Genomic DNA, 13,957 nt, shown 5'->3' on the forward strand with positions numbered 1-13,957 from the left:
TGAGAGCACAAACGCTGCTGGAAGGATTTGCAAAAATAGCAGAGGCATCTTTGCAGGGGATGCTTCTCAGTCGTGCCACTGCAGGAATGGAATACAAAATGCAACTTTCTAGAGCTGGAGGTCCCTTAGCAAGGGAAGATTTCTGGAGCTGACCAAGCCCACAGCAGAGGGAAAAACCTCGGAGAAACAGCTGAGCTGCTGTGTCAGGTGACTGGATTTGATCCAGGGTGGAGAGCAGGAGCACTTGGACACATCAGTCAAGAGCGGAACGTGACGGGAAGAGAGTGGAGGGGATAAAGCTCAAAGAAAGTGAAGAATTTAAGTGAGCCACAAAAAAAGGAGTAAAACCTTTATGAAATCCATCCACCCTTCTCATGCAATTTTGGTTTTCAGTAGGGAAGGACAGGGGTTTTTCCAGTCTTTGAGACAGGACGAGAATATGGAGAACAGAAAGAGTGGAAAAGGGAACACCTGGCTGGCCTGGGTGGCAACAGGGATTTTTCCATGAAGTGCAGCTGAAGGAAGAGTCTGGCTGAGAGTTCTCTCTTTTCTTCCCAGTCAGTGCTAAATCTCTTTGCCTGATTTGAGCCTCTCTGAGTGATTTGCACTTTACAGGAGAAACATTTGCCAAAAAACCCCATCTTCCCCTTCTTTTCAGCATTAATATAAAAATCCAGGATGGCATGGAGGTTTGGAGTCACTGTCCTTGGGAGTGCTCAGGAGTCTGGATGTGGCCCTTGGGGACAGGGTTTGGGGTGATGCTGCTGGGGCTGGGCTGGCACTGGATGGTCCTGAAGGTCTTTTCCCACGTTGATGATTCCATGTGAAAACGGTAAATTGTGAACCAGTGGACACTCCCAAGTACTCCAAATCTTAGGACATTTAGGGGAAAACATCAATTTTCATGGATCAGAACAAGACCAAACCTAAAAAATCCCCTTAGAAATTAATTGTTCCACATCAGATCTCCTTGCATTTCCTGCTGTTCACCAAAACTTCTCCAAACCAGCAGAATTTTCTTTATTTTGCTGTTGTTACTGTGAATAAACCAAATTTACCTGGAATTATTTCAGGTGTCTCCTGCTCCTTGCATAACCTCCTCCCTCAGGGGCTGATCCCTGGAATGAGGCTGGAATTGCTCAGAGGGGAGCAAACTCTGCTCCTTGGAATTCAGGGATGTGTCATTCACCAAACCAGAAGGGTTTGAGGCCACCCCACAATGTGCTGAGCAGCTCTGCTGACACTCCAAGGCTCTAATTTGGGAAAGGAATCCCTGCACACCCCTGACCTCAACACACGACTCCTCTCCTGAGCCTGAACTCCAAATTTCCTCATTTGGTGCCACAACATCTTCAACTCCCAGAGGGGAAAAAAAAAAAAAAACCCAAATGAACAGAATTCAAATAGTGATAAAAATGTTGCTTTCTTGCTCTTCTCCCAGCACATTTTTTAGCAAAACATTTAACAGCAACATCACTGTGTTAATGCAAATAACATATTCCCGTGGTTTGGAGGGTGTGGGTTCGTGATCTCTTTGTATAAAGGCAACTTTTCCCTGAGTTTTGTGCAAGATGATAATTTTCCATGAAAAGTTAGTGATTCTTTTTTGCCATCTTTGTCCCTTTTCTAGGAGTTAATTTATGTGATCTAAAATTCGGTGTGAAGGGATTAATGTTGGCATCATATAAAATTATATCTGAGTGCACTCAGTTCTTTAATACCAGCAGGGAACTGAATAATAGAAAATTCTGTTTCTCCTCTTTTTTCCACCAAAAAAAATGAATCTCAGGGCCTGATTTTCAGGTGTTTTTGGGTTTTTTTATATGTATATAATATATTATAATGTGTATATATATATATATATATGTATATATGTATATATGTACATATGTATACATGTACATATAATATATATAATATATAAAATATAAAATATAAAATATAAAATATAAAATATAAAATATATAATATATAATATATAATATATCATATATCATATATCATATATCATATATCATATATCATATATCATATATCATATATCATATATCATATATCATATATAATATATAATGTATACTATATAATATATAATATATAATATACAATGTATAATGTATAATGTATAGTATATAATATATATATGCACACACATATATATACAAAACCATACATTTATATATATAAATTTATATATACATATATATATGTATATGTGTGGGGCTTGGTTTGTGTTTTAATGATTCATAATCCCAGGATTGAGGGGTTTTTTTGGTACATAGAATTTGCTCAAATTCTCACCCATTTCTCATGATTTTTATCAAGAAGAGTTTGAATCCAATCATTCAATCTGAATATTCGGTGTAGAGGGGATGTGGTGCTGGAGTTTGACCTCCACTCCTGTGGAATCACAGAATTATTTGGGTTGGAAAAGACCTTAAAGCTCCTCCAGTTCCAACTCCCCCCAGTTATGAATTTTTAAATTTCATTTAAGCCCCCAGCTTTGTTTCTCTGGCAGTTACTGATTTTCAGGCTGTCAGCTCCAGGTTTCTCAAACAAACTTCCAAATAATCCCCAATTTTCAACATTTGAAAAAAGCCGAAAAGCAGCTGGAATTTTGGAGAACAGAAGAAATATCTCATGGAAAATGAAAAGGATTTTTACTTTTGTTTTTTTCTCCCCTTGGTTCCCTTCCATCACTGGAAGGGCTCCTGGCTGATCCCTCAGAACCTTTTGGTTCTATCTCCTTTTCTTATGAGCTGTGGGGTTTTTTCATTTTATTTATTTTATGTGACATTTTATCACAGCACAAACCCTCTCCACACCTCCCTCCTGCTGCTCCTCCCTCAGCTGTGCCACCTCCCCATGGTCCCTTGTGGTGATGATTTAACATTTTTAATAATTTTGGTCATGCTTTATTTAATGTATTTATTCATAGGAATTCTGTGCATGTCAGAGAAATGACACATTACGCTGTAAAAAAATGGCTCGGCGTGGCTGAGCTCCAAACTCCTGATTCCACTGGCCCTGCCCTGTGTCCAGGAATTTTGTTGGCTTCATCTGTGGACTCTGCAGTTGTTTTTATCCCTCCTTTCCAGGAATCTTTTGTATTTCCACCCCTGGAGGTGCCCAAGGCCAGGTTGGACATCCAGAAGGGATGGGGGAGCTTTCCCTGCAGGAAAATCCTGGAGTGGTCCCTCCCTGTTCCCCAGCGTTGTGGTGGAGCCTTTGGAACACCAAAACCCAACCAAACCTCCCAAAATCTCCCTCCCTCTGGATTTCTGCACCTCCTGGAGATCTTCCCTCTGGAGCTGCTTCTCTCCAGAGTGTGTTCTGTGCTCTCCTGGGTCCCTTCTCCCCACCTGCCCCCATTCCTGCCCCATCCCATCCTTTGACGTGGGGAACACTCAAATCCTTCTCTCTCCTCCTGCCTTGTCTGTTCCTACAGCTCCACCCAGACTTATGGCCCAAAAATTGAAAAGGAATTCATATTTAAATGCAAATTTCTACATTATAAATTAAAAGTGTAAATTTTCAAAAGTCTTCTTCCTCCTGTTTCTCTTCTGCACTGGAGAGTAACTCTCCATAAATAATAAACATTATAGTTTTATATACCGACTTAATTTTCCTCCTTGAAACTTCTGCTTTTTTGGTGACTGTTAAAAAACCTTAATAATGGTATTGGAACCTTATCTAGTTTAACAAAAAATCTGCATTACTGCCTTTTCTCTTCATATTGTTCTGTTATCTTTGTCTCTCTTTGTAGCTGAGATTTGTCTGCTCAGGAAATTTATCTAAATTAGCTGCTGGAATAATTTGAAGTGGATTTGTTTGATTGCATAGAATCAGTTTGTGGCACTTCACTCAAAATTTCAATGGCTTCAATTCAGTTTATTCCACTCCAAATAATATTCAAATTAGGTTTAGAGTTAATTTTTATGGGCTTTTCAGAGGTAAATTCTAAAGAATTTGAGCAGTGAGGAGCAGGGATTGGCCTTGGGATGTGGCCCAAAGGATGGGCAGGATTTAGTGTAGGACAAGGACCAGAGAGACAAGGGATGGAATAAAAGGCTGAGTTCTCATTGAGAAAATGAGTTCTGGTAAATTAAAATTAAAATTTTCTGAATTATAAAGCACATTTAAAGAAATATTTTGTCATTTGAAAGCTGATTATAGTGTTAAATTATCATCTGATGGTGCAACATTTAGAGAAGGTATAAAGAGAAATAAACATTGATACAATGTGAGAAAAAGCTCCCTGAAACTGTGGTAAAGCAGCTTTCAAGATGTCCCAGAGACTGAAATTTTAAACCCATTTTAAAGTAAGTGAAGTATTTTCCTAGAACACATTTTCATGTTTGTTTTTTTTTTTTTTTTTTTCTTTTATTGGTTCCCTAAAGCCATTATTTTAGATGCTTTTTAAATGGGATTCTCTGATCTTTACCCACTGCCAAGTGTATTGGAATTATTTCTGCCTGGTGTCTGCTCTTGCCTGGCAGGACAGTGCAGGGACAGCGAGGTGAGCACACCTTCCCTGGGAGGGCTTTGCTGATTCCTGGTGATTTACTGCCACGATTTGAGCAAATATTGTTCTGTTGCTTTATTCCTAAACTTCTCTGGGAGTATTTTAAGGCAGATACAATTTTTTAATGTATTTTAATGCAGATACAATTTCCTACGTTTCTAACCTATTCTTGTTAATATTCAACTTCTGGGATCCAAGCAAAAATGCAGAAAAAATGAGTTTGATGCTTGGTTATACATTATTGTTCCTTACTCTTCTGGGAATCATTTTTTCTTTTCTGTTGTCTTCCTCTCTTTTCCTTTTTTTTGCATATTTTCCTTTTTTCCTTTCCCCCTTCCTCCCCTTCACCCCTTATTCCCTTTTTCCCCTTTTTTTCCCCTTCCATGGCCCTCTTTACCTTTTTCTTTTCCTCCCTTTTTCCCCTTTTCCTCTTTTCCCCTTTCCTTTTTTTTCCAATTTTTCTTTATTTCCATTTTTCTGGTTTTTTTATTTTCTCCTTTTTCTTTCCCTTTCCCACCCTCCCTATTTTCTCCCTTTTAAATTTTCTCCCTTTTAAATTATTCCTTTTTTTTTTTCCCCCTCCTTTGCCTCTTCTCTTCCTTTTTTTCTCTTTCCCATCATCCCCATTTTTTCCTTCTTTTCTCCTTTTCCTCCTCCACGTTGATAATTTGTACCTTGCTGGGTAGAACCTGCCAGGCGAGGAAGGAGACGTGGTTTGAGCATCAGCAATTCCAAATTTAAAATAATCTAAGATTAAAAAACTCTCTCTGAGTCAGTTCCAGCAGGAAGTTGAGCCTCCACTTCCTAAATCCCAAGAGGATCCTTGACATTTTGGTCCAAACCCTTCCCAAAAAATCCATTCTTTGAGATGAAAATGTACAGAATGTCAGATTGGGAATAGTTTAATTTTATCTGTGATCAAAGTCTGGCAGTGACTGACTCATTGTAAGGGTAGATTTCTTCATTTCCAGATATCTCCAGCAGTGTATTTTATTAAAATAACAAAAATTAATGCCTATTCCATTTTGCAGTAGGAAAAAAATGATTTAATTTGATGCCTCAATTTGTTCATTATCTGCAAAGTTGAGCAAAAATGTTTTGCTTTTTTTAATTTCAAGTCTCCAGATGAACAAAACATTTGTTCTCATTGCAAAATGCTTCATTAATTTATTTTGAAAATGTGAGGGGGGAAAAAAAAACCTGTGAATGGAAGATTCTGTTCTGATCTGTGAAGTGCTGGGATTTAAATTTTGGGAATTTTTTCTCTGAGACAGTTCACTGGATTGATCTTGTTGCAATTATCAGTTCTAATCCACAGATTCCTCAGTAATTAATAATGAAAGACCTAAAATAAATGTTTTTTTTACAAAACTAGAAATACTCTTGGAAGATCGTATTTGTATGGCTGTGCAGATTTCTTGGCAAATCAGTCAGAGCCAACACAAAGAGAGAACAAACACTCCCTAAAAAGGAAAATTTTCAAAATTTTTTGGAATTTGTTATTTAAATTTATGACATAAAGCCACACTTTGCCAGTTTCCTGGGAAATTTCAGTGTCGTTTTTGGTGACAAAAGGAAGTTGGAGTCTTGAAGACGCCAAATGATTTTTGTGCATTGAACTTACCCCTCTTTCTTTTGAATCCAGGGAGTTTGGAAACGATGGCATCTCTCTTGGAGTCATTTTCCTATGTTTCACAGGAGGAAAAAATTCTATGTGGGGATGAAATTATGAATTTTCTCCCTCCTCTATCCTCATCACGGCAATTTCACGGTGGTGATTTGTCCAGCCAAGAATTTTAAGCAATAAATTTGGTCATTTAATGTGTTTATTAATAGTAATTCTGTGGTGATGATTTGTCTGGCCAACATTTTTAAGTAATAATTTTGGTCATGCTTTATTTAATGTATTTATTCATAGGAATTCTGTGCATGTCAGAGAAATGACACATTATGTTGTAAAAAAATGGCTCGGCGTGGCTGAGCTCCAAACTCCTGATTCCACTGGCCCTGCCCTGTGTCCAGGAATTTTGTTGGCTTCATCTGTGGACTCTGCAGTTGTTTTTATCCCTCCTTTCCAGGAATCTTTTGTATTTCCATCCCTGGAGGGGCCCGAGGCCAGGCTGGACATTGGAGCAGCCTGGGACAGTGGGAGGTGTCCCTGCCATGGCAGGGGTGGCTCTGGATGGGCTTTGAGGTTCCTTCCAACCAATTCCAAGTGATTTTGGGAAGAGCTGGTCCATGTTCAGCATTCCTGAGCAGAGATTCAGGAGGCAGCTCCATTATCCCGTCCAGCTAAACCAAAAAATGTTGCTGTGAAAAGGAAGTAACTTCCACCACCATCTGAGCAAGATTCCTTGGAATGACTCCAAAGTGTGACAGTTTGGGTTCCCCAGCCCAAATCTCACTGGCATTCTCACGTTAGAGACTTCTCATTATGATATCATCACCTTCTTTTCAAAAATGCCATTTTAAATTTGATCAGAGTTACATTTTGGGAAGATTTGGGAAGATTAAGGAGCGGTTGTGGGGATGTGATGCTCCAGTGAGGGATTTGGGACATGATGATGGGGAAGTGGCCAGGGAAAGTGACTGTGAGGACTCATCCTGGTGGGCCAGGAACGTTCCTGGAAGTAGTCCAGAGGACTCCAACCCAACACGTGGAGGAAAATTTGGTGGGATGACAGCTCTCCAGCAGTTCTCACAGTTTAAATTCTCCAGGAAAGTAAGTGCAAATGATTGCCTGTGATTGCTTTGGCTGTGAGTTTGGAGCTGCTGCCTTTGATTTACAAAAAGAAAAAAAGGAAAAACAGGAGGGAGAGCTCTCCCCATTCCTTCCCTCTGAAAAAAACAACCCCAAAAAGCAGCTGATGTTATCAGAAACTCTGGAGTTCTTACTCAGTGTGGATGACACGTGAGCTGGGGAGAAGGAGGGATGAGCTGTGGTTTGTAGTTGTGAATTTGCTTGGAATAGAAACCAGATTTCACACTTGAGGTGAAATAGGAAGATCCGAGTCCCTCCGGAACTCTGTTTCTGGATGTGATGTCTGTGGGCTCCCCATGGGAGACTCTTGGAGCATCAACAGGCAACAAATGGGGCAGTGGAAGTGGTAAAATAACTGCACCTTTGTGCTGGAGTTGCCATTGGATTATAATTTCTGGAAATCCAGAGGATCTGATAAAACTGTGAAAATAAATCAGGACGAATAAGCTGGAGCTAAACCCACAAAATGAATCGGGAATGTCTGACACCGCCTCTCCCCTCCAAAATGCCAAACCCTAGAAATTTAAAATCCACTCAGGACATGATGAAAAAATAACAGCTTTCAGATCTTGTCTTTAAGAATTATTTTCAGCTCAAAGCCCAGATTTGTGTCTGCTCTCCACGTGTTTGTTTCCAAAGAGGTGTTTGGGAGCTGAGGGAACAAGGGTGGAAGAGAAGCCAACTCCTCGTGTTTTAGGTTTGATTTATGGCCTAAAAAGTGCCTGGGTGAGGTAACCTGGTGTTAAGGAGGTGGATATTCTGAAAAGAAAGATATTTTGATGGGCAAGGAGTACCACAAGAGTAAAAATTTTATGTTTGGCAGCCAGAAGCTCTGGTGGTGGCTGCTAAGGCACGTCCGAGGTGCCCAGAGCATGGGAGACAAATTACATCGAGCCTCTCATTCACACCCACATCAAAGAACTGGGGGAAGTGGCATAAATTCACCACTTCAAATCTACAAAAAGCAGGAGGGACAGATATCCCAGGTTTTCTGGGAATAACACAGTGCATCCTCCCAGAGCTGTGCTCTGCTGGACAGCAAAGATCAAACAACTCCAGGTGGGGAGGTGAAAAACCTGGGAATTATTCCTGCCTCAGCCTGAGGACTGCCAGGAAATACCTTGATGGATAGGCTGGGCCCAGGGAATGAGGAATTTTCCATTCTTCCATGAAAAAAACCCCAAAGATTTCACAGAATCCTAGAATTACAGAATTGTAGCATCCTAGAATGGTTTGGGGTAAAAGGCACCTTAAAGATCACCCAGTTCCACCCCCTCTGCCAGGGCCAGGGATCCTTCCACACTCAAAGGTGAAAGCTGGGCTCTTGGGAGAATTCCAGAGCAAGTCAGGCCTTGGCAGAGGGGCCGGAGCTGTCGGTGCTCTTGTGGCAGGGTTTGTTTTTTGGGAGAGGTGGGATGTGGCTTTGGACATCCCTGGGCTGAAGAGAGCCCTGGTTCCAGGCCTTCCCCCTCCTAAATAGCCCAGGATGGTGCCCTGTGCCTGGAAACAGAACAGGGATTTCAGGAATTTCATTCTTCCCTGGTTTGGGAAGGCCTGAGTGACTTCTTTAACTCCAACAGAGGAACATGAGCAGCCCAGACTTGAAACCAAAAAACTTGAAGTGAACTTCAAACCATCTGTTGATGCTCTTGGATTTTCCAGCACCTTGTCCCTCCTGGGTCTGGGAGCTGCTGAATTTGCTGGGATGGCTCCCACGACTTTGGTGTTGTAGGCAAAGATGCAGATCAGAACAGCTATAGACACCTATCAGGACATCTGCATTTTTGGGTGATCCTTTTAAAGTCATTTTGGTGATTTATTTTAATCCTGATAAGGTGGTATTTGATGGGAAACGATAAAGCTGAGCATGGAGTATTTGCTGAAGGCCACATTCTCACTCAGCAGCGTTTCTGGTCAGTGAAGAAGGAATTGAGAGCTCCAGGAGATTATTGAGAGCTCACATTTACCTCTGGAATTCCTTTTCCTCCTAGAAATCGCAAGATATTGCAAGAAAAAGCCATCAAAATATATTATCGAATGAAATAGCAGTGTAACGGGTCTGGATTAATTCTGTAGCCAATTACATTAAGATGTTACATTTTTCACATCCCTTAAATGCCATTTGCCACAAATATTCCCACAGGGAATTGAGCTTTCCTCGAATGTTGTTCAGGATTAAGAGCTGAAGTTCCTGGGTTAAATGATGTGCTGTCAATGAAAACACCACTCAGGATATACGGCTTGAAAATCCATTGTTAATTAACAGCATTCAGTTCTTAATTGTCTTCGTACCAATTCAGTTGAAATCATTGACACAAAATACATTGTTAAACTGCTTAATCAATCATTGTAGAAAAATAGAGGTGTTTGATAGGGACATTCTAGTACAAAGTTTACGTGAAGCTTCCCCGTTGAAAGCTTTGGAGGCTTCTATATTTTTTTTTTTAAAGCTTATGTTACAAAAATGAGATTTCATAAACTTTACAGTCCATACTACATGGATACCAAAGACAAGAAAATACACGGGGAGAGAGAGAAAGAGACAAAACACACACACACCTTAAGCTGTAAGTGCCCTATTCACAAAAATAAAGCTTACACATGCGCATGCCCCAGTGGCGGAAATTCTCTTTTTCCGTGCTGAAGGACATAAAAAAAAAGGTTTCATCAGGGCCCTGAACTGCTCTTGCAACCAACACAAATTTCCTCAACCTGCAGCAACGGCTTCTGGAGAGGCCCAGTGAATCCTGCGAGCGAAAAGCAGGTTTATCCTCGGAGGGAAAGCTTTGCTTTCAGCTCATGCACCTTTGGCGGGATGGACACGCGCGGGTGGCTCCCCGGCACCGGGGTCGCGCTGCCCCCGGTCCCAACGCTTCCAGAGGGGCTGTGGAGCCACTTTTCCCTAAAAACCTTCAGCACCCCTCGTGGGGAGCCATGGGGGTGGTGATGGATGGGCTGGAGCACGGGGCAGCCGCTGATGCTGGGGCAGGAGGATGAGCTTGGGAAGGGCTGTGGCCAAGTGCTGTCTCCCAGAAGTGTCTCCAACCCTCACTGAGCTGCCAGAATCATCCCCCCATGGGTGGAGAGACCAAAATCCTCATCCTGCACCATTCCTTGCATCCTGGGAAAGCCTTTTAGGGGAAAATGGTCAGAAAACAAAAAAAAAAAACCCTTTTCCCATCCAGCTTGATCTGCCCTGGTGTGTGACCCTGCCCTTCCCCAGGCCCTGCTGTGCCCTCCTCACCTGGAGCACCCCCAGGCCAGCCACCCTCTGAAAATCAGCAAGGGGCAGTTGTACCAGCAAAAAAAAAAAAATAAATAAAAAGCAAAAGAGGTGTGAATTTAATGCCAAAGCTACATCACAGTGCAAATTTTCCACCTGCCCACCAAGTTTCTCCTGAGGTTTAATTTTTTTTTTCTCTCTTTTATTTAAACATAAATTTTTCTGTACAAAAAAAAAAGAAAAAAAAAAGAAAAAAAAAAAACAAAATAAAAAAATAGCTTCGGATTCTCTTCAGTGTTTTCTTTCTTCCCGGAGCAGGCAGGCATGAATAATAAAAAAACCAAAATTAAGGCTGCAGCTTGTCCTGCTTTGCTGGCAGAAATGCTGTTCTTGGTGGGGCTGAGCTCCCCCACTGCCGTGGGCGCTGCCGTGGAAGCGATGCGAGTTCTCTCTGCCCCGTGGATGGAAGGTCCAGGGTTTTCCAGGGATTTACAACAAGCAGGGAGCTACCTAAGGTGGAGAAACTCACTGAGGAATCGCTCCCCTGAGCGTGGGCGGCAGGATCCGTGTGTTTTCCTGGGAATCCCGCTGGAAGGACACCCCCAGGGATGTTGTGCCCCCCACGCCTCAGCACCAGCAAATTGCGAATTTCATGGATTCCGGCTCCACACGAAATCCAGCTGTTTCCTTCCCAGCTGAAGTAGCTAAAATCTACTGGCTGAGGTGCAACAATGGCTTGTGTGTGTGGGTTTTTTTTTTTTTTGTGTGTGGGATTCCGCTGAAATCCCGCGGTTGGGCAGGGGAGGAGGGAGCAGATTCCCTGGATATTGCACAATAAGGATAACACCTCCACATGACACATGCCCATTATATGAAGAGTACACAGGAAATTCTGGTTAGCCACGAGTTTGCCACAGCCTCAATTTTTCGGTCGAGCTGCCCCCCAAAAAAGAGTAACCAGGAAGGGTTTGGCCTTATTTGTAAACATTTTCACAGTATGTCAGGAGTACAATTCTCTACCCTGCCCTCTCCCAGACTTATGGCTTTTTAGAGTGAGTGAAACGATCTGTTTGGCCAACAGTGAGGTACTCTAAATAGCTCCCAGTCTGGTACACTGAAGAAAATGTTATGCACTAGAAGAGTCATAGCTGGGAGGAGAAAAAAAAAATAAAAATAAATTAAAATCAATTTTACACTGCAAATATTTGAAGAGAAATGCCTACTCGACGGGTAGTTAGTTTTTGCATCCCAATATTTCTAGAGCTCTGTTTCTAAACCTACATTAATTACACAGCTGTGTACATTATTTAGAAGTTCTTTACTACAGTACTTTTGTACATGCGGCGTTTATTACTAAATGTAGAGAGAAATAGTTACATAAGGCATATGTACAGGGTCGTGTGGGATTGCAGGTCCCTCTGCTCACCTTCCTTTTAAAGCTGCAAGGCCCATTCCACTGTCACCCAGTCTGTGAAAGTGTCCTGAAATACATAAAATCCTCAGTCAAGGCCCCTTGCTTTGATGAACATTAATTAGTGTCTCCTTTTAAATCCCTTGCATACATTTCCTTCACGTTCAGGGATTGGTTTTTGTGTTGTTGGTGTGGATAAACCTGGAGGTCTGCACTGGAGAGGTGCCATCAGTCACTGCCAGGGGGAGATTCCACCCTCCCTGATGGGTGTTGCAGCTTTAACCCACGCCTTTGCTTAGTCTGGGAATCTCTTGGGTTGAAATTGGAATTTCGCATCTAAAGTTTATTTTCCGTGATTTACCAGTAACAGGAAGAGAAAAAAATTAAAGGCGTGTCGCAGAAAGAAACAGGAGCAGAGAGGAAGGAGATAAAGGAGGTGGAGTGGCCTTTATTTCTCCTCTGGTTCTACACTTTGGACTCATTCTCCAAGTTGGCCACGTCTCCGTTTCTTTCGTTTTGGTCTTCTTGGTTCTTTTCCTCCTCCTCCGTTTCCAGCTCGGCGTGTTGGTCCAGCTTGCTGGAAACAGACCAGGTCAGGGGCAGTTCTGCTCGGCTGGCCATCTCTGCCAGCTCTTTGGCACTGTAAACGGGGGTGTTGGTCTCGTAGGTTTCATGAAAACTGTTGTAGTCAACCTCATAAAAGCCGTCCTCCAGCGTGAGGACGGGGGTGAAGCGGTAGCCCCAGAGGATCTCACTCGTGATGTAGGAGCTGCGAGCCTGGCAGGTCATCCCTGCAACAACAGAGAAGGAACAAGTGCTGTAATCAGGACCCACTGCTTCCCCAGACCTTCAATTTGTTCTTTTTTCTGTCTGTAAGAAGGCTCATGCCAGGACAGAATAAGGTTTGACATCACATGAGGTGGAGCTCAGTCATAGGGAGCATAAACTGACGCCCTTTCCTCCTGTGCATGTGCAGAATAAGAAGGGCTCAGTCTGACAGTGAAGATTTTAATAATAATTTCTTTATCAGATACTGCCTGTGTTTCACCAACTCACCTGCTGTGGGTCTCAGGTGGTGTGGGGCACTGTGCCATCCTCTGTGCCCTGGCTGTCACATGCCACTGCCACGCTCAGATCGTGCCCAGGGTAATGGGAATTGTCACCAAAGCCTCCCTCTGCTGGACCCCACCCTGATCCCACAATCCAAAGGCTCCCCTAAAGGTGGGAGTCACCTTTTAGTTACCCTGATCTGGGAGCTGGGCTGGTGGGTAACACAGAAATATCAATAAAACTCCCGAAGGATGTTGGGGTAGAGGAACTGGGATAACTGGGATTCATTTCTTTGTTACCTTCTCTTCACAGCTCTGCTGAACCTCACCCTACAGGGCAAAAAAAGACTGTGCTTTGTCCAGAGGCACAAAAAGAGGTGCTGCTCCAAGCTCAGTTCACATTCCAGAGTGTCCTCTGCACAAGTCCCTGGCAGGAGGGGACAGCCGGGGGGGTCGGGCTCTGCTGCCAGGGAACAGGGACAGGAGGAGAGGGAACGGCCTCAGGCTGGGCCAGGGGAGGCTCAGGGTGGACAGCAGCAGGAATTTGCCCATGGAAAGGGAGCTCAGGCCTTGGCAGGGGCTGCCCAGGGAGGTGCTGCCATCACCATGCCTGGAAACATCCAAAAACTGTGGATGTGGCACCTGAGGACAACGTTTAGTGCAGAACATGGGGGTGGTGCTGGTTGATAGTTGGGCTCCATGATCTGAAAGTTCTTTTCCAACTGAAATAATTTCATGATTCCCTGATTCCCTGAGCTCTCCAGGCACCAAGTGACAGAATGAGAGGACACCACGGTCTCAAGCTGCACCAAGGGAAATAGAGGTTGGATGTCGGGAGAAAGTTTTTTATGGAAAGGGGGATAAAGTATTGGAATTGTCTGCTGGGGAGGTGGTGGAGTCACCATCCCTGGATGTGTTTATAAAAGGATTGGATGTGGCACTCGGTGCCATGGTTTGGTTGAGGTGTCAGGGATGGATTGGACTCGAT

The 13,957-nt window shown here is 42.9% G+C and overlaps 1 protein-coding gene across 1 annotated transcript in view; it reads right to left on the minus strand.

The window, feature by feature from the left end:
• Window positions 1–11,916: 11,916 nt before the first annotated feature.
• The window catches only part of KCNJ6 (potassium inwardly rectifying channel subfamily J member 6), a 147,221-nt gene continuing 145,180 nt past the window's right edge, over window positions 11,917–13,957 (minus strand). The window contains exon 4 of the mRNA XM_088051087.1: window positions 11,917–12,711. Within this exon, the coding sequence (XP_087907213.1) occupies window positions 12,386–12,711 (326 nt within the window). The 3' untranslated portion in view covers window positions 11,917–12,385. The remainder of the gene's footprint in view (window positions 12,712–13,957) is intronic.

Source organism: Pseudopodoces humilis, chromosome 2 (assembly GCF_049639895.1).
Source record: "Pseudopodoces humilis isolate 2021_Gansu_Grassland_sample_001 chromosome 2, ASM4963989v1, whole genome shotgun sequence".
NCBI classification, from domain to species: domain Eukaryota; kingdom Metazoa; phylum Chordata; class Aves; order Passeriformes; family Paridae; genus Pseudopodoces; species Pseudopodoces humilis.